Source organism: Lepisma saccharinum, chromosome 1 (assembly GCF_977018435.1).
Source record: "Lepisma saccharinum chromosome 1, izLepSacc3.1, whole genome shotgun sequence".
NCBI lineage: Eukaryota > Metazoa > Arthropoda > Insecta > Zygentoma > Lepismatidae > Lepisma > Lepisma saccharinum.
In genome coordinates, this window is record NC_139229.1 from 66,687,509 (window position 1) to 66,709,473 (window position 21,965).

Below are 21,965 nucleotides of genomic sequence, written 5' to 3' on the forward strand. Positions count from 1 at the left end.
TAGACTGTTATCATCATGATCCTGCAATTGGGAAAAGCTTGTTTTAAGTCTACTTTATGTTCAGATTGGATAATAGGGACTGGAATTACAGTTTAAAGTGGGACTTGAACCACTACGAAATGTGCCTCCACCGGACCAAACCCAGAACCAGCACACAGTATAAACCACAATGTTTCACACTGCATGTCACTAATTTTCATTAAGCAATTTATTTCATTGAATATTATTCTAAATAATTTCTCCCTCTGTTCCAAAAATATGGTACAGAAATGAGTTCAACATGTAGGATTGATTGATTGATTGATTGATTCAGTTTATTTTACTTCACTTTTCTGCCACTTTTGACTAATTGTGAAGATGAGGATGAGTGATAATATGATGAAATTGATGAAGGGACACTCACAAAGAACACCCATGCAAGGACCCCTGGTGTTGAGCATGCTGTGCTTAAACATGTAGGAATATGAAAGGTGCAACTACTGTGAGGATGTGACTGTTGTTAGTGTACCATGAAGCATCACTTTACTCTGTTGAATATAAATCTGTATAAAATAGGTTTTGCAATGTGAATTGACAACTATAACGGCTCTAAAAAACAGCAGCAAAGAACTTCAAAATAAGACCAAGATATTTGTAGAACTACCCAATACTAAGAAAAACTGTTTCACAAAATTGATAAGAACCTTTTTTTTTTTGGCAAATTAAAGAAATCTGAAAATTAAGAATTGTACTTAAAACCGTTCTACCTGCACTGTATTTAAATTTCATCATGATCAGACCATTAGTTTCATATTTATAGAATTTCAAAGAGAGCGGTTGTTTGGAAAAAAACAAAAAAAACAGCACTTTTCTTGTTCTCACGACAACACAATCAAAAGCATATCCGAAAAAAAAAAAATGGTTACCATAGCTTAATGCAAAATTGAATAAGCTAAATTTTGATAGGACTCGTTTTATGTAGGTCTGTTGGTTAATTTTTAATTGGAGTCCAAACTCGAGTATCCATAATTGCCTTAAGTATTTGTTTGGAACATATTAATGATGATTTAATTGTTGCAGCAAGAAATATTACTTAATTTACGTTATGCAGAATGACTTCCTATGTAGTATTCTTCGAAAGAAGAACTTGTGACAGAGTATATTACTCCATTGTTATATGGTAAAATGAGGAATCCAATCCCTCCTCTTCCTCTTTTGTGAAGTTCCTAGACATGCACACATCTGTGCCTGTTTAAAGATGTCAGCTTCTTGTATTTATTGAAATATCAGATTCAATTTTTATTTTCTTCCAAAGCCCCGGCTCGTGAAGATGACTTTGTGGTAACAGCTAGTTATGCCATCCACCATCATGAGGCAGCCGCAGCTGTAGTTGGGTTCCAGTTTCCACAGTCAGCATTGTATTACAGGGTCATGAATATTACCTCAGAGAGGGATGTAAATGTAAGTAATAAACAAAACTACGGTAAATATACACATATATTTTTATTGGGAGGGATATTTTTCTTTATAACTACAGCACCAAACATAATTTCAGCTACCAATGCCAATACAGGCACTGGTGTATCAATAAAATTGTCCATAATTTCAGTAATCTGATATTTCTACAAATATCCTGTAATTTAGTGCAACATTATTTCATTTTGTTATATATTTTAATGAATATAAAGATATAATACTCATATCTTGGTTTCCTAAATACAGTTTTTTTTCAAGGTAGTCACCAGGTTATACATTAAATAAGTTTTATTCAAGTTCTCCATGTAACATTTGTAATTTTACATCACATCCATACATGGAGCAGTATAGTCAACTAGTAATCCCCTCTCCTAACCAGAAAACAAGAAAAACTAGATAAATAAATGATCTTTCAACCGAAACGTGAATTGTTGTATCATATTAAAACAGTGGCTCCCATAAAATATTTTCATCTCTTCTTTATTTACCTACTTATTTTTCTGGCAGCGTCACTGCTGTAGACTATGGGCTATGATCAAACTTTTCAAATTAATCCATCCTTAATTAAATGCAATGGTATTACGTGAATATTTTAGACAACAAATCTATTTCTGCTATGAATTATATCTTTCATTGGCACAAATCTTTCTTGTGCTATACATTAATACTTATAGATATTTCTCTTGCAGTGTAATGACACTACTGGCAACTGCAATCTGACTTGTGATGCATCACATCTGGACTGCTTTATCCTTGATAGCAATGGCTATATCATTGTATCAGAATATGGAGGAGATGTAGGAAGATTTTTCGGAGAAATTCAGGGAGGAATTATGAGCATGTTGGTAGAGCAAAATATCTACAAGAAAATCGAAATATTTGATTACCAGGCTATGTGTTCAGAGGAGGAGTTGTCTTCCGGTGCCCCAGGATTTCTGACGGTAAGTATAGTGGTTATAAAGAAAATGAGTGTTATGAAAAAGTTTGCATATGTGCATTAACAACATTGAAGATGAACAGATTCTCTCAGGCTATCAATTGGTTGCTTTTTACATAAAACCTATTCTATTTATACAGTGTCTTTCTCTGTCGAGTCTTCTATGAAGTGGCAGCTAATATGCCAGGCAGTGCGAGCGTGTCTGCTGGCATTTAGACCCAAAGCTTTATGCTGACTTCAGCACTGGATGCGGCAGTGCTTCAGTATCCAGATAGCTGGTGCCCGGTTTGCATGTGTTTGTGAAGTGTTTAGGTGTTAACAAGTGTTTTAGATTGATTTGTTTTATTTTACGTATTACTGGTGCCTTTCTGCAGTCTAATAATGTCACGCTATACGTCCAATATTAAACAATGAATTTTTATGTATGACTCTTAACGTCATTTCAAATTCATGTAGGGAAGTTAAAATACTTTTTGCAGCAGAATTCCCAGATGTTTCTGTTTCACACAGCGACAGTGTTCAGATACTTGTGAACAAATTTGAGGAAACAGAGTCTGTTCTTTATAAGAAGCAAAGGGTAAAACGTCATGTGCTTACTTTGGAGAAACTAGACGACGTTGGAGCATGATTGGTACACACTCTTCAAAAATCCCTCCGGCGCCTTGCACAAGAAACAGACATTTGTATGACATCATGGCAAGCTACCAAATCTTTAAGCCTGAAACCATACATTAGGTGAATTGAAAGAAAAGATCAGGAGAGAATCTGAAGAAATTTGGGAAGAGGACCTGTGACTGTTTACTAAAAATATGTCGTAAATGTGTGGATGCAGGAGGACACCTCTTGTAACGAGATACGTGCTCATTTTAATTGTAACTGTCCGTGTACTTGTACGAGCTTATTTTATTACACAGCTAGCAGTTCCATTTACGCAGATGTTGCATCCAGTTTGCCGGCAGATGCGCTCTCATTGCTCGGTGTAATAGTCGCAACGCTCCACGGAAGACTAGACCTCGAGAGGCACTGTATTTTCTTAATGTATTAATACAGGGAGGTTATTTCAGTCGTTTACCTCCAGAACATTGGCCACTCAGCGGCCTCTTCATGCAACAGGTCCAGGCAAATTGCGTTACAGGAAGTCCGTAACAGAAACCGCTTGTTTTCACAGTTACAGTTACAATTACAATTGAAATAAGCACGTAACTTGTCACAAGGATGCTGGAAAAGGTGTCCTCCCAAATACAAATATTTCTGGCACCTTATTTCTGACATCTAATCTTAGATTAGACATCGCTACTTTATCCTCAGTTGAAAGATAGGGAAGACAGCATCCCGGCGCATAAAGCAAAATGATATTTAAAAGTAATAATAATGATGATCACTAACCTCCTGTGTTATAAGAGATGTTGAAAATGACCTCCTTCAAGAGCAATACAACACGTTTCTTAGTTTCAAGAGATCCTGTCTCTCGTAATTGCCTGACCACTTTTCTGCAAGAATTCGTATTCACGTAATTATCGTACATAAAAACTCTTTGTTCAAGACTATATTTGTTTAGCGGCATAACTAATGAATGAATAACAACACACAAAAAAGCGCTAGCACTGAATACCACACTAATTCAATAACACAGTATAAATAATATGCATACTGATAAACGCAAACAGAAGTGAACATGAGCGTACACTCGCTACGTCTGGTAGCCGACAGTGTTGCTAACCATTTTTTGGCAATGTCTCTACAGACGTAGTCAAAATGTTCCTATGCCAAGTACAGCGAGTAAAAAAAACACCACCTCATGAGCGTGCAAAACAGAAGATAAAATATACAAATTTACTTACCAAATCTTTCTGCTCAGTGCTTCCACAATTAATGAAGGAGCGAATTTACAATACAGGACCCCTCACCGATTTTTGTAATATTTTGCAATACTCACTAATTGGGGCCTCCTAATGAGGAAATTGAAGTTAAAATTTGGGGGTCACGTGTAGAAATTGCAAAATAAGTGAAATTGAGTGGTCCCACGTGCCACACCTGCACTCAGTGCTGCCTCATCAAAACCAACGTTATTTACGTGAATTATTGATGCAATTCGAGGTTGAATTACACTAGGGCTCATTATTTACCAGAAGATTTTGTGTTTCCAATACTTAAAAAATGAAATATACATTCCTGATATTACTATGACCCCAAATTTTAACTATGTTTTCCTTGCCTAACCTAACTTAACCTTACCGAGAATGGTCAGTGGGGCTATCTGTGAATGGTTTTACGCTAATTGTGATTACGAACCGATAAAAAATCTTATTTTCGTAGCACTTTAACGGCAAACATTCATCATCGAAGATGCCATTTTCGTATCCTGCAATTTTACGATTGATGCTCTGTTGCCAAACTTACCTGTAAAGAAATCAGTCCACACTCCACATGTTCTTCTACATCGTGATTGTCACTGTCACATGTAAGCACCTTCTTTGGGCAATATACCGAATTCCATACGTTTATTAATTAGCCCACGGCCATCCTCCTGCACACTCCACCTAACAATTTGTACAACATTAACCACTTTTTTACTGTTCTCTTCCGCCATTCTTACACAATACATGCTCTCCAAGTATGAAATCAACAGTGTGGCTGTAGACAGCGTAACTAATTGTGAACGTCAATTGTTCATATCAACAAATATGGCTACCATACTTGTATACGGAGAATCATTGCGAGAATTGAAAAGCAATTTTACAACTTCTACACGTTAATGTACAATTTTTTCACCTCACCCCAACATGTTAACTTGAGATAAATCATCACGACTAATTAGTTCGTGAGTATAAGAACAGAATTTTTTGGGTCGGAACAGGAATTTTTTTAAATCCCGACATTTGGGATGGAAAATTTTCGAGATGGGAAATGTTCGAAATTTCCGGAAGCTCTGGAAATCTCAAATTCTACACGTCATTTTCACTTTAAGTTGATTGTTTTTGCATTTCTAGAATAAAAACTTACAATTTCCGATAAGTTACAGAAACTTACAATGCAGAAAATATCGAGAATTAACGACTTTTTAAAGTGACCATTCGGTATTTCCTGACTGCTCAGGATTGCGAAAAGTCGGGAAGTCATTTCCCGAAGTCGGGATTGGAACGGGAAATATTTTTCCCGATCCCAGTCCTGGCTTTTTGGGATCCTGCACACCCCTAATGAATAGTGTTGAGTCGTTTGAAGTCATACATACTGCTGCTGTGAAGAGATAGATGTTGGTTGGTGATGCTGTATTTCCTGCAGTCTTGAACAATTCTGGGCCCATTTTATTTCTCTTTTTTGTTTTTGTATCACTTAATCACTTAACATTGAAAGTATTCTTTCCGTTTCCACATTAGAATGTGGCAATGTTAGCATTATTTTCGCGAGAGTGGAAATGTTTTCAAAAAAGAACCTGCCTTGAAAGTTCTTGGTAACCGATAATATGTTCCAAAATTCTGATGGAGATTTGTTAGTGAGTTATTTTTTCTCCTCCTCGCTAAAGTATCCATTCATTCCAAACTGAGAACGAAGAAAGTGCAACTGACTGGTGAGTAAGCTTTGCACCTTTGCACAATAAAATGTTATTTTCCAAGATTGAAAAAAGTCCCTACGTTTTCCCTCATTTGGCAAAATCTGTCCCTACGTGGGCGAAATATAGTGAAAAGTCCCTATGCGTAGGGACATGTCCCTACGGTTGCAGTATGAAGTTCTCTCTCGCAGCTGACAACTCCCCTGATAAGCTGCCGGTGCTTTCGCAACAACTGAGGATAAAGTAGCGATGTCTAATCTAAGATTAGATGTCAGAAATAAGGTGCCAGAAATATTTGTATTTGGGAGGACACCTTTTCCAGCATCCTTGCGACAAGGTACATGCTTATTTCAATTGTAATTGTAACTGTAATTGTGAAAAGTGGAAACATTACAAAACAAGCAGTTTCTGTTACGGACTTCCTGTAACGCAATTTGCCGGGACCTGTTGCATGAAGGGGCCATCGAACGGCTGACGCTCTGGCGGTAAAAAGAGAAAGAGAGAGAGAGAGAGAGAGGGGGGGGGGAAGAAGGAAAGAAAGAAAGAAACGACTGAAATAACCTCCCTGTACAATTTCAAACTTAATGGATACAATAAAAAGAACAGATAAAAATGGTGAGTCATTTGACAGGGAACAGAGGAAAAAACAAAACCACACTTATTTTTATTACTTCTAATTTTAATGATTGGCATAGGTACGTGTTGCTTGCTATCAGAATGAAGAACGTTTCTTGACAAAGTATTTGCCTTGTTCTGCTCAGCACTGGGTTACACAGAAGCGGAGCAGGTGGGGCTACAGTCCTTCCCGGAATTTTGAGATAAATAAAATTTTCAAATGAAAGCAGTAAATATATCAGGAAAAAACCAAAGTGGTAAATTCAAACACCCTTTAAAAATGACCCCCGATTATCAGTTTCATCTTTGAACAGCTTTTAAAACAAAGGTTAAAAATATTAATTATGCAATATTTTATAGTGTATCCTGTCCCTCCCCCTAGAACACAGCTTTGTAATATCGATTTTTGCAATTCCCACTCTGAAAAAAAATCTGTTTACGCTAGTGCTGCTCAGACTTGTTATATTTCACATTAGACTAGATGTTCATGTAGGTAAATTACACTGGTATTATTTCCTCTTATTAAAGTTGAGTAACACACTGATAATTCAACCTAACCTATTTATGTTTTGTTTCACCTTTCAATGAAACAAGTGTCCAGACTAAAACTGTCAAAGATAATGAATTAAAATGTGAGAATCACTGGCTATATGTTCTCAATCTATAGCTCAGATGATAGGAATTATGCTTGCCGTACTTTCGGGGTCACTGGTGCAGGCATGTCACCAGTATCCATGCATGTGGATAAACAATATTGACTCAGATGAGATGTTGACGCCACAGAGAAAGCTTCATTGCATGCTTTGGTTAGTACAATTGGGGGTTTGCATGAGGTTTCATTAGAAAATGTGTGTACCACAGAAAAGTTCTAGATTTGTACAAGGAAGAGTCAAATAAAATCCTTAATTTGTTTTTGTTTCTTATCTAGTATATTTCTGTATGTAGGGTTGCACAAGTTTGCTGCATCTAGCACAGACCTATTGCTGATGTACATAAATTTTCAACTTTGAGCTAGTGCCTGTATACCTTAAGAAGAATAAGTCTTTGGGGTCCATGTGCAGTCACTTATGAGCCACTGCGAAGGCCTTTCCACCAATCTGCCTGCGAACTGAGGTCATTGTCGAACTTAAACTTGCTGGTGTAGTAAGCATGCACAGAGATATTGAATTTTCATTTGGAGAAAAATTTCTGTAAGTTTTAGGCTGACAGAGGACAGGAAACCACTCCTCTTCAGTGGTGCAAGTGTGTATAGGAGGCGCCATCTTTAAAATAACAAAAATGGCATTTTGAAGCTCACTTGATTAGTGTTGCAGCCTTGAGGTCATTTTGTAAATCACAGTTGATACCTCACGTAAATTTGACCTGTTTACAGCCTGTCCTACAATTTTTATTAGACTTTTAAGGTTTTTATTTGACTCTTGAAATACAATTTGAATAAGTGTATCTTTGAAGCAGTTGCTCTTTTAATGCCTTAGATGCTGGAAAATACTTGGTGAGAGCTTTATCATCTTTTTGATGTTTGTAGAGCTATGAAAGGTAGCCACATTGAACTTCATTAACCTTCATAAAAACTTGGTGTTACCTTGTCAAATAAAAACAAAATTCCAATAAACCTTACATCTGCTGAGATATATATGTGTATTTTGGGATACTTTTAGCTCAGACACCCTGTATTTAAAACAAACACAAACAAATAAATGAATGAAGAGGTTCTATCGGGATATCAACCAGGTGATTTCCAGATAGGCTTCCGAACTTTCGAGAGCTAACACCACTCTCTTCTTCAGGAATTCAAGTCACTTCAAATCTCTTATCATTCGCAGCCAGGAAAGGTTCAAGAATTATTTCATATACATGAATATTTAATCAACTTCTGTTATTTCTGTTAAGCATTATCTAATACCTTTAAATATCTATATTATCTTTTACAGCCGTTCTACCACTTACAATTACTAATCGAGTGGATATTTGGGCAAGTGGTCTGGACATTTGCACAAATTAATCTTCATCAACTTTGGTACACTGACTGGGTTAAAGCAACTGAAGAAGGTATGTTCTATCTTAGTTCATGTATTAAGTTGGTCACATTGACCATTTCAGTTCAATTTGTTATTTCACTCAGAAGAGTGGCAAAACAAGAACAAAAAAGTATATCACAACAGACAAAGCAAGTTATATACATGTATACCGTATTGGCCCGAAATGTAAGCCACACATTTTATTCAGATTTCGATTGTGAAAAATTAGGATGCGTCTTATATTTGCGACCTTAAAAAAGTTATGACATTTTGTCAAACAATATGCTGTTAAAAATGTGCTGATTTCCCATTTGAAATAATGATAATGCAACAATAGCATTGTAGAAACTAGTGGCATTGTAGATACCATAATGTTATCCAACAATAGCATCCTTGTTTCTAACTGGAACAATAGAATTGTTGTTTCTAACTGAGCATTGTAAAAACTGTCGGCATTCTTGATAACGTACTCTTTGATTTTATTAAGATTGTGTTCGTTCTTCTCTAAGCTTATACAGGTATTCATTTCTACTGAAGTGGATCTACAGGTTTGTCGCCAATATGAACAATCATGTGGAGAAGAAAGCATCATCAAGCCTGGGAATAAGGGGTAGTTACGATGCAAGTTTCAAACTTGCAGTTGTTTGTTACGCTAAAGCCACAAGCAACAGAGAGGCCGGAAGGAAATATGGACTTGACGAATCTAATGTGCGAGGTTGGTTTGGTGCTGAGCCAAAACTGAAAAATGCACTTTCAACGAGAAGATCTTTTAGGAGACCGATTTTCTTTTCTTCCTTCAGCATATATTCGGGTATCATCTTTTTTTTTTCTTTTCACTCCTTCAAATTTTAGGGTGCAGCTTATATTAGGGCCAATACAGTATTCTGATCTATTGATTGCAATAAATAAATAAATACACTTATTAGTTTTTTCTGCACAGTTTGTTCTATCCAGGATTTATTCATATTTTCATTGATGCTTAATAATGTTTATTACATTTATAGAGATATAAGTAAATATTGCAAAGAGCACCATTGATATAACATGACAGAATATTCTAAATTTTTCAATATATTTATTATTATTATTATTATTATGAAGTAAGCAAAATTCAATAGTATCTACACACATGAGAATTTTCATTTATTAAATTGGTAGAGTTGTGTAAACCTGGGCATCATGCAGACTTAGGGAGATAAAAACGACTTGTATGAACACAGAATTTTAACAAGAATGTTGCATCACAAAAGTATATTAAAGAAAGGTGCACAGTAACAAGCAATTGATGACATAAAATGGATACACAGGGTACCTACCAGTCAAGAATGTCAAGAAAAAGTCAAGAAATCAACAGGTAGGTCAAGAAAGTAAAGAAAAGTCAAGAAATTATGCTTGTGGTCAAGAATTTTTACTATTATTTTCACAGTATAGTGAACTTACATTGTTATATACCTGTACTGGGATTTGATAAAATTGAACATTTGGAAATCTAAAATTGTATTGAATTGTAGTTAAGATTTATTCACTTTGTTCCTTAAAAATTACATTATCGCATGTGTAAAGTTATGTAATGTAAAAATATTAAATAAAATAATGCTGCCATTCCCCATCCAGGATGAAGTCTGAAGCATTAATTTTTACATGCATTAATAATTAAAGCAAGTCCAAATCTCTTTTTAAAGTACTCTTCAGTTTTCATCTTAACCGGCCTTGTGGTAGGGGTTCTTCTGAATAAAAATATAAATGTTCTTAATTTCCAATTATACCTAAGCAGGGGGTGATTAAATACATGTTAAGAAAAGGGGGAAAAGGGTCAAGAAAAAGGAATGAAAGGTCAAGAAAAAGTCAAGAATTTTTGATTTGTTATTTTCGAGACACCCTGATACAAAACAACAGGGATATGAAATTCTCCATACAACAGTCACATACCATATTCAACATTTATGTGTGTATGCAGTGTTTCCATATAACTATTCATTAGTCATCATCACCATCCCTCACTGCTTCCAGTCTCTGGTTGGGACAGCGTAGAAGTCTATTTTTCCAACACTTCCTCTTTTCACAAAGTTCCAATCCTGCCCTCCTCTTGTCACCCTCTCCCCACCTTATATTTCTATCCACAATCTGTTCTTCCTTTGGCCTTATTCCAGCTCACTGTGCTTAGTATGATCTCATTGGCAATCTTTCTGGTCACCTCTGCATATGCCCAAACCACCTCACCTTATCGTTACTGTTCTGCAGCTTCACCATTCCCACTAGCTGTCAAATCTCCTCATTCCTTATACTACCTCATCTGGTCTTCCCTCCTATATTATGAATCTCATGTTCACTGCCAGCATCTTACTTCTGTTTCCCTCTTTATTGTAAAGGTCTCTGCTCCATGCATAATTGCAGTGAAACACCAGTTTTACATTCCAAGATTTTACATTTTCCTGCATTACACTGTGTGATTCATAATTCCCTGCAGGGTTTCAAACATTTATAGTACAAAAACTATAACACATATAGAAAAAAAGGTGCATATCAGTACATAAAGAATCTCTCGAAGTTTGGTTATGACATCAATCCTGAAATCAAGTTCCTGCCACACACGTCCCAACATCACCATCTCAGTCAACAGTCCCACCCTGCCTGTTCATATTGCATTGCACAGGCACAGTCAGTCTCCTTGAACTTGCTTGTCTGTAGGTACTTCTGTTCGATATTTTGTACAGAATCTCCATTGTACCATCACAACCAACTCATAGTTAGCGAATTCTAAGATGCGAAGCGCTTTATGTTTACCAGTGCATGCCATGTTTGCGTTAACTGCATTATACTGCCACCTAGTGGCTAAATCTACAATTACATGATGGTGCCTATTACGAGTGCAAATTTGGAGAGATTCTTTGTGCACTGATATGCACCTTCTTGCTGTATGTGTTATAGTTCTTGTACTATAAATATTTGAAACTGGATGGAATTATGAATCACCCTATACATTCAATTTCCATGCTCCTAACCTTGTTGAAATTCTATCGTTTTCAGTAGATCAGTAGGTGTTTTGAAACATCTATTGTGTTCAGATTTTCAATTACATACAAAAAAAATGTTAATCAGGAGGAATAGAAAGCTATATTTACAGCCATCATGTTACAATAAACATATTCCATACCATATTAAATATGATACTAAAGAGAATGTTTCACTTGTAATCAGTGGTGGCAATTTGGTCCCAAAACTGGGGTTGGGGGGAAGGTGCAAAACTAGGAGGCAAAGACAGTATATTTCCCTTGGTAGATAAGATTTAGCATAGTGCAGGGGCAAAAGTGGCAAAAAGTGGGGTAAACTGTTCCCTCTGCCCCCCCCCCCTATTCACTGCCACTGCTTGTAGTTCCCTTACTGTACATGTAGCTATACATTAAATAATAATCCTGTGCGTAACAGCCCATGAAGGGCCTTGGCTTACCTACTGACTGCTGGTCTCCCTCCCACGCTTTCCTTCGTCACCTCTAAGTGTGGAGATCTTCAACCAGTACTGGAATAGCCGGGTGGTCAGCCTGACGTATCCCCAGCCATTATAGTAGGTCTCCCGACTGAATTACACTTACTCATTCGAAGCTCTCCAATTTCCTCACGATGGTGGGTTGCCACCAGCCCTATACATAGGCCAAAAATTCCCGGAGACTGAACCCAGGATTGAACCCATGCCGTCCTGCAGCCGCCGTCCAAAGCAAGGTGCCTTAGAACGCATGGCCATGGAGGAGGACAACTATACATTAGACCTACTAAAGATGTTCAGTAGAAAACCATTGAGTTACATTAGATTTCTGAGAACACAGTAGATAACAGTATATTTTGTCTACTGTGACAGTACAAATGCAGCAACATGTTACAAAATTTTATGTTTTCTTGTCTTGGTCCCCAGAAAAATGTAAAATCATGGTTCCACTGCTTAGGTGCATTTCACATTCCATATCAATCAATCTCCTTATACTTTGATAGAATTCAATTCGCAACTGTGCTTTTCTGTTTGCTTCAGTTATGCTTCATAGATATGTGAAACCCTTCACCACCCTTAACTCTTCTCTTCCCCGTCTCACCATAACAAATAATCAAATTGTTTTTCTTCAGTGTACTATGATCTGGAAGATGAAATGTCAGGTGGTAGTGAAGAGACTGATGAAGAGGAAGGTGAAGAAGGAGAAGAGATCATAGATCCTGAAGAGGAAGCTGTGAATATGACGGAACCAGAACATTGTGACAAAAGAATTAATTTGTTTTCCCTTAATCCGGCATCATTGAATCTCAGTGTCGCCGAGTCAATATCACCAAATTGTTCTGTGTAAGTATTATTATTATTATTATTATTATTATTAATTTTGAATGTTATATACTTTTCAATTGACCTGGTCTGAGGAAATTATCACATAAGAATTATCCTCATGCATTTAAATGTTTTATTTCTTAGTTGTTAGCTGTTCCATTAGCCACTGTTAATGATATGGAGCACAGAACATCATACATTGAGGAGTTATGTATTTGCTGAAAAGATGAATGGAGGAAAAATGAAAAAATATAGAGTGTTTCATAATATCCTCCAGGATTTCGGAAGTCAGTTGCTCAGAGGCCAACTCACCCACATGGATGGGAGCACGTCAGTGAAAAGAGTAAATATCGAGGTTTTTACCCATCGTACAAATGTTCAATATGTCTTGCCTTGGCAACTCAACAGATGACAGCAAACAGGTAGGCCAGGGTCATCACTTAGACTGTGGACCATATACAAGTAAGATAACAGAATTGATGCATGTCGAGTCCTGAAGCATCCCCTCTGAGCAACAGACTTCCAAAATCCTGGATAAATTATGAAACACCCTGTATATTTAATAAATGTAAAACAAAAGATCGATTGATTGATTTGGTTCATTTTCTTCGTATTTCTGTCACTTGTGGCTAATTGCAATGACTGATTGATTATATGATGAAATTGATGAAGAGACACTCACAAAGAATACCCATGCCCAGGTGGGATTCGAACCCAGCACTCCTGGTGTCATAGCATTCTCTGATAACCACTCTGCTACGGAGGCCGGTTAAAAAAAAATAGCGAAAGTAATATTATCAATCATTCATTCCTTGGAAATTTTTTGACATTGCAGTCTCAAACATTACCACTGTCAATGAATATGAATCTTTAATTCAGCTCTGTTTATGCTCCATTGGAGTTTAGTATGATGTACGAGGGACTTTGCTGTGGAAAGAAAATGTTGGGACAGACATTATTTAAAAATTCCGGGGATTAGAATACATTCTTCATTTTGTGATGTTAACTACTTATTTCTCTTGTTATACCTGCCACAAATTTAATTTGGTATTGAGAGCTGAAGGAACACTCGTCACGGTTTTGCCATATCATGCGGTATGGTACAGTACGGCAGCCAGGGCAGGGCAGTCGTCTGACGCTGTGTCGAGGAAAACGTGTTATGAAAAGGAACAACAATGATGAAATGTGTTATTATTTTTCGAGGAAAACGGGATAACAATGATGAAATATGTTATTGTTATTGTTTTCTCTCTTCATTTCCATTTCCCTTACAATATGAACGAATTAACGAAATGAGCATTGTGTACAGGTTACCTTTTCAATCCAGTCTGACAATAATAATTTCTTTCCGAAGTCACCGTTAAAGTCTGCCCATCTTTCAATTATACCGCAACTGAATTGCACAAAGTCCAGTTGGTGGGGCGTCTGACTTTCACACGGGAGACCCATGGTGGTTTGTGGAACTTTTTTAAATATCCCTAGCAGGCCTCCCCGATGGTGTAGTGGTAACATCGTCGCCTTGTAATCAAGGGGTCCCGGGTTCGATAGTCGGTGGAGGCACATGGCACAGTGGTTCGGATCCCACTTTAAACTGTAGGACCAGTCCCGATTAGCCTTCCTGTGCATAAAGTGGACTTAAATAAAAAATCAATCAATCAATGAATCAAATAGCCCGAGCGGCTCCGGGGTCGACTCGGCCCAAGTGAGTACCTGGGGCAAACCTGGGGTAAAGGCGGTTGGTGAACCACATTACCGCATCACCTCCATAATATGGCCTAGGTCGAGAATGTGTGGAGCCCAACCTCCACATCCCCATATGCCTCCATACTTTACTTTATTTTGCGTCCATTAATTTTTTTGTATGAGAATCCCAGAGATTTTATGACTGTCCTTAAAGATGTTTTCCCACCTTGAAAATGTCCCAAATCTTTCAACGAAATGCACAGTTTCTCAACAGTGGGATGATCTTTCCTCCTATAATAATATTACGTTGAACAACCTCTCCTCTGACAACATAAATATGTAGAAATGTTAAGAATTTGGTATTTCAAAAAAATAAAGGAGCCATTGTTGTAATTTTTGACTGATTTTCTTCCTCTTTGCATAAATTACATTTGTTTCTCTAACTAAGCAATAACTGAAAAACTGCACAATATTCTTCTATAACCATGTCAAGTCACGTGAAATGTGTCAGAAATTGAAAATAGCAAAACAGCTAGTTCACAGTTCAAAATACAAACAGCAGTCCGACAGATCCCTCTTTAGTAGTTAAGTGATTATCAACGTGCATAGTAGTTAAGCGTTATTGTAAAACATTAGTCATAGTTATGTGTAATATTATAGTACACTGTAGTAATCACAAATCTATTCAACAAAACTTATTTCAGATGTAAAAATACTCTTAATTCCTTATATCATAATCTAGCTTTTTTTATCGTTAGGCCTTTCATTGTTCAGAAGATACCACACAGCAATCTGTTGCTTCTTGTTGTGGAGAATTTGTGCACAGATCCAGGGGAAGAGGTCAGCGTTGAACCAAAAGAAATCAAGTATGACAATTTCACTACTTTGGCATGTTATAAGATAAACAACGATCTTCCTCGCAAAAGACATGCTACATGCCTAACAAGCCATCCAGATGTAAGTAGTGATTTTTGTAGATAATAAATTATTTGATTAAAACAAAAAGTGACAAATATCAATTATGCTAAATAATGTTTTCTATTTAAAGTTAAGAGAACTAACTCAAAGATGACAAAATTTACTCAATATAAGTAAAATGTTACAGGTTACTTATACTTTCTTTCTAAAAGTAACATATTAGAGTTATTGTCAGTTTATCCAAAAAGTAACATATTACACATTACTTTGTCAGAAAACATATGAGGGTAAGTCAAAATGAAAACCTCAAAAGTCTGACAAATTAGAGGAAAAAACTGTACACAGGTATCAGCTGCTACTTCAAGTCTCAAAAACCAGAAAACAGCAGCATCAACCAACAGAAAGCTGCTTAGCAAATCTTGGCTCTCAAAGGGTTGTTGCACCATGGAGGAAGAAGATAAGCTTATATTTACAAAATGCCTTCCAGGCTGCAACTCTGATTAAGTGAGCTGCAGATTAAAGATGGAACTTCATATTTGCATCCTCGAAGATCAGTAGTTTCGTACATTTTGGAAGCTTAACCCTTTCACTGCTGATGTGAAATGTGTGTTTGCCAGGCCGAATCCTTAAATTTATGGATTCCACATTGTGCATAATCAATCCATTAAAAAAAAAAGTTAGAATATTCAAACTTTGCAGGCAGTTCCTCTTAGGAACTGAATGGAATGAATTTTACACTGGCTCCTCTCCTTGAGTGACATCTAGACAAAAAATAAAAATTGAAGTGGTGCAAGTTATCACTACTATTGCACCTTGATAACCACTAAGTTTCATTATCTAAACAACCTTACAGAAGTAAAAATGGAAGAACTGCTAACTACAAACAAAATAGGATGATGAACACCTTCCTTCTGATGAATTATTTAGATTGAAGATTTAGATGATGCTGAATCTGGCCCCATTAGTAGACACGCCTTAAACGAATGAAACTCATTTAATGTCTGATTTCATTATTTTTGTGTGAGAAAAGGTGATTTTCAAGACGTACGGATATTGTGTGATCTACGGTAAAAATTATATTAAATTAAACTCAATTAATAATTGCAAAATTTATTCAACATCTTGTCACAAGAATTCTTCTGTGATTGAAATTCAATATCACTTTGCATGTGTATCGCTCCTACGAATTTGAGAACAGAGGAGAAAGTTTGACATTGGTTTCACTTTGCGAACTAGTGAGCCTCGGTCAATTCCAAAAATTACCTTTTCTAGCAGAATATACACACTTACTCAGTGCTGGAAACTAAGGTTAGATCAAATAAGAGTCTAAGTTGAAAAACTACAAACTTGGGCATTCCTAAATGCAAAAATCCACAAGAGAGAAAAAGAATTAAGGTTTTCGTTTGACTCACCCTTGAAGATAGATGTGAAATTTCAGCTAAACCATATATGCAGATATTACATCCTCAGCATTCACACATGTGTGTGTTCACAATAACTTGCCAAGCCACTCAGTTAATGGGTTTTCTAATAGAAGTAAACCACCATTCTTCTAAGACATTGGATTTGTCTTGGTGAATAAATTGGCCAATTCTGAATATACCAAAGTAACACAAGAATAGTAACATCGGGCCTCCCCAATGGCACAGTGGTAGCATTGTTGCCTTGTAATCAAAGGGGTTCAATACTCGGTGTAGCACATAGTTGTACAGATCCCACTTTAAACTGTAGGTTCAGTACCGATTAGCCTTTCTGTGCATAAAGTGGACTTAAAACAACAATTCAATCAATCAACAATATAGTAACATCAAAGAAACAAGCACAGTGGAACCTCAATTTTACGTTCTTCATGGGACCAAGCTGAAAAAGCGGGAAAATCTAAAACCAAGGAAAATTTTATTACAACAATTTGCTCAATTGGGCCATGAAGATTGAATGTATAATGTGGGAAAATATAAAATCCAAGAACATAAAATCGGAGTTCCACTGTACTTGTATAATTTAAGTTGATGCAATATTATCACAATTACAAAAAAGCACCACTTTACTTGCATTATTTATACCTAAACTCCACTAGATATGTACTTGTTTTTTGTTTTTCTAGGAAGCAGAAATTACTCTGTGTGGTGGATGTCAGCAACTGGGTGTTCCTTCTATTTTAATTTCCATTGCTATCACTATACTGCTATTTGTCACCAACAGCAATCAGTAACAATTTTTGCATCATGTTATGTTGTTGTATTGTATTCAGATATTTTATTTGTATGTTGTTAAATAAAAGATCAACATAAAAGGGTTTTAAAAGAATAATACCTTTTAATTTATTGTTGTTATGAGCACACTGTAAGCAGCTCAAAAAGACAAATTGTACCTGTACATTGTTTAAAGTTGTACCAATAAATCAAATAATTACAAGAGTTGTTCTGTTTGTTAGCATCCACAAATTTCCTCAAGTTATGAATGGCGGTTTGATCTTGCGGAGGATAGGGACAGATGGAAGGCTTGTGTTGTTGCAGCTATAAACCTTCGGGTTTAAGAATGCTAGAGAGTTAGTTAGTTATATGTTAATTAATATGTATCCTTGAAAGTTAATATTAATAAATAAGTTATAGCATAACCATAGAGAGCATTAGCTCGATTATGTCTAGGCTTATTAATAAATATAAAATTTGTATTAGCTGACAAGGACTGGATCTAATGGAATCTTTTGATTTCCTTTGGTCAATATCATTAAATAAATATTGTAAGTGCTGATTTCATTGGCATGTTCCATTTTGGACACCGGGAATTCCAACAATCAGAATATTTCCACTTCAATATATTTGTTAATGAAAATTGCTGTGCAAACTAAGTTGATTGAGGTGCCTCTCCATCAACCTCAACATCTGGAGGTCAGAAGCAACGTGCACCCTGGCTTGATCCATCACCACCACTATTGTGAAAGCATTTTCTGTTATCGCAGTGGAAACCCAAACAAAAGGTCATCTTTCCAGGCATTTTTCATCTCGGGCTGCAAGTTGTTTTACCCTTCCGGCTGTAACTCAAGAAAGACCCAACCTCCAAATTTGGAGAAGGGAAGCAAATTGTTCCCCAGTTAGATCGCTTGATCCATCACCACCACTGTCGTGAAAGTATTTTCTGTTATTGCAGTTGTAACCTGAACGAAGGACCAGTTCGTGCTGCAAGTCGCAACTACAGGAGAATCTCTCGCCCCACTATAATTGATGCCAGGTCCCGGTACCGGACTGCAGCCCGGCAGTTAAGAAATACTGGGGTAGAGGACCGATCACTTAAATTTAGATGAACAACAATGCAATCGCTATTTACTCATATGTTCATTGGCGTTTATTGTTAATTTTAGACATCCGCAGTAAGCATGGGCCCTTGTATTAGTTGTCAAAAGGGGGCGATTATCATTACATGTGTTAACTGACAATTGACTGTTAGTATTAAGCATCTTGGGTGGGGGTGATGATCACATATGCAAAATTTAGGGGGTGGAAGAATTTTAGGTGGTATCAGGATAATCACCATAGAACGCAGAGGCATAGCAATTGTCCCCGGGTTACCACTTAAGTATCCTGCCAAGCTGTCTATGGACAACATATGACCCAAAACAATATATGCTAAATTCGATTCAGTAGCTCATTAGTAGTCAACTGAGTAACCTTCTAGTCAGTGGAAATATACATTCTCCGATTTGGTCTTTGAGTTTTTTTAGAGAGTGACTCCTGCATTATCATGTACAATTTCGAGAAGTTATTTGCCTTATCTCCAAGAAAAAGTAAATGGAGAGACAGAGAAGGTGAGTTGATACTTGGGAAACAAGTTTCATGTTCTGTCTCTTCATTAAAAGTTTCATTTAATCTCAAAAGTTTTCTCATTATTTGTGATTGTGGGGGGGGGGGGAAGCAGCTACCTCCCTCAAGGGGGCCCGCAGGAAAGGGGGGCAGAGATGGGCACTCACCCTCCTGAGATTTCTGGAAAGAGTAAATTTATTTCGAATAGTGATATTTTATAACAAAAATATTGTTTTCTGTGACTTACAGGCTGTACGTTGCAGCAACTATTATTATTATTATTATTATTATTATTTTACAGTACCCTTTGGCATGTAAAAACATGGATTAGGGATTCAATTAAGGACAGTAGATTAAGTGGTCTCTGACTCTGATTGATATCTGTGCATTGTGAAAGAGTACAAAAAGAAAAAGAACTGTTTGTTCATGAACAAAGTAATAGGCTAGATGCTTATTGAAAGGAAAAAAGGTGAATCCTGTTTCTATCTAAATAGTAGACTCGAGTCTGACGTTGTATATAACACCAAAGTATTTTCAATCCAATTTGAATTTCATGTTTTGTAAAGTAGTAGTAGTATTAGTAACTAATAATAATAATAACAACAACAATAATAATAATAAACGTTTCTATGACTCTGCCCCTGCGTAAAAATTCTGCGGGCGCCCTTGACCTCCACTGACGTTGACACTGGCTTTGTATTCTCAGGGAGTCTTAGCGACACAGAAGCACCACCGAAGTTTCCAGGTTTGAGACCTGTTCTGGGTGTTCCTTTGTGAGTACCCATTCATCGACTTCCTGCAACCATCATTCATTCTTATCGTCGCGATTGGGTCACAAGTAGAAAAAAAGTGACGCAAAATACGAAAAAAATATAAAATCTTGATGTGTTTTACACTAAGGGCTCCGCATATTTTGATCCGAGAGACGGAAAGAAAAACTCACGGTGTGTCACTGGTTGAGTAACATTCAGAAAACGATCTCGATGTATTTCTATTTTTGATTTATTTTACGCCACTTCTCTACTTCTAGAATTAATCGCTACGATGAGGATGGGTGGTGAACACATGAAAGGGCACAAACACAATGATACATCATCCATGCCTTGACCAAGGTTCAAAACTGGGACCTCCGGTTCGCAAACGAGTGACGTTGACCCAGGCACTTACCCAGGAATTTCTTTGCGGAGGGGGGGGGGGCATATCCGAAAATGTCAAAGAGAAGATTCGAAATGCTGCTGGGGAGTATTAGATGTGACCACCAACGCTATGATAGTATTTCAGCTAGACATACAATTGTAGAGACAGTTGCAATGGTATGGTCTAAAGTAACGTGAAAAATTTCAATTCACCGACAAACCGCCCCCTTGATCAGACAATCAGCAACACAGTCGCTTACAGACTAAGGCTGTCATAGGATGTACAGCTTGGTGCTTATTGTTTACATTCAATTCGAAGTATTCGAATAGTACTGTATTCCACAAATTAACTATGTTTTCAAATTTCCTTTAATTTTCGTACACCAGTACCAGGATAATCAATCCTAACTTTAGAAAATAATATAATTATAAGTTAAATAATACGTATTATCAAATCTTTCAACAAACAAAATATCTGCGTGTGAGGAAATTAAAACTGCATCACGACTGCAGTTCGAAATAAGTCGGGAAAGGGATTTTAAAAAAAAATGGATCGTCACAACTAAATCGGGACATCTGGTAGCCTTGCATCAATGATTATCAAAATCTCAAAAAGTTGACCAAGGCAGAATTTAGTTTATTTTAAAAACCCAAACTAAACGTTACGTTTCAACCTCCTAGAAAGGTCTTCTTCAAACTCTGTACCAAGTACACATCAAGATTCTGAAGAAGACCTTGCTAGAAGGTTGAAACGTAACGTTTAGTTTATGTTCTTAAAATAAAATAAATTCTGCCTTGGTCAGCTTTTTTTGAGTTTTTGGTTATAATGGAAACAAGGCTTAGTGGTGTAATCAATGATTATAAAATAAGTATTACCAAATAATGCAGACTAAACTTCCGGAGCCCGCCTCTCCCGACAAACAACCAATTTATTTATGCAAGGAAGAAATCGAAATTCTTGCAAAATCTGAAAAATGGTCGATTTTTTCGTAGGTTTTTATAGGTTTACATTAAAATATTTCATAGCTCGAGCGGGGCCATGCCCGCTTTCCCCCCGTGGATCGCTTTCTCCCAGCGATCGCTGACCAATCCATCATGGAGGTGGTGTCTAAGCCTGTATGAAAGCTAAAAAGGTAAAGCAACCCCCTGCGCACATTGAAATGTGCCGTGAAGGCATATGTGGGGATCTGGAGGAAGGTGATATACCGGACGCCTTTCCACCATATATTAGAGGCTGAGTGAACCCCCAGAGCCGCTCCGTGCAGGGACATTGCCGGAAAATTTCCCACCTGAAATCACCCACTCTGGGAATCAAACCGGGTCTTCCGCGTGGCAGTCAGACTCCCTACCGACTTTTTTTTAAAAAATAAAATAAAACCCAAGCGGTAATTTACCGCCATTCTCTTTTTTTTTGTTTTGTCATATCAGTTTTTACTCAGTTCTATATTTTCTCATTCAGGACAAACCAACATCCATGCAGAAAAAAGGTAAAGTTAACCGTGCATATAGCACCATGCCATAAGGTTCCATTCAGGGGATGGGGGGGG

General features: G+C 36.9%; 1 protein-coding gene across 3 annotated transcripts in view; it reads left to right on the top strand.

Moving 5' to 3' along the window:
• Positions 1-17,897, top strand: part of LOC145996059 (voltage-dependent calcium channel subunit alpha-2/delta-3-like) — a 117,281-nt gene extending 99,384 nt beyond the window's left edge. For all 3 annotated transcript variants that reach the window (XM_083132280.1, XM_083132289.1, XM_083132299.1), the window contains 6 exons: positions 1,295-1,440; positions 2,145-2,396; positions 8,489-8,606; positions 12,689-12,899; positions 15,323-15,521; positions 17,587-17,897. In XM_083132280.1, the coding sequence (XP_082988406.1) occupies positions 1,295-1,440; positions 2,145-2,396; positions 8,489-8,606; positions 12,689-12,899; positions 15,323-15,521; positions 17,587-17,694 (1,034 nt within the window). In that variant the 3' untranslated portion in view covers positions 17,695-17,897. The remainder of the gene's footprint in view (positions 1-1,294; positions 1,441-2,144; positions 2,397-8,488; positions 8,607-12,688; positions 12,900-15,322; positions 15,522-17,586) is intronic.
• The last annotated feature ends 4,068 nt before the right edge of the window (positions 17,898-21,965 follow it).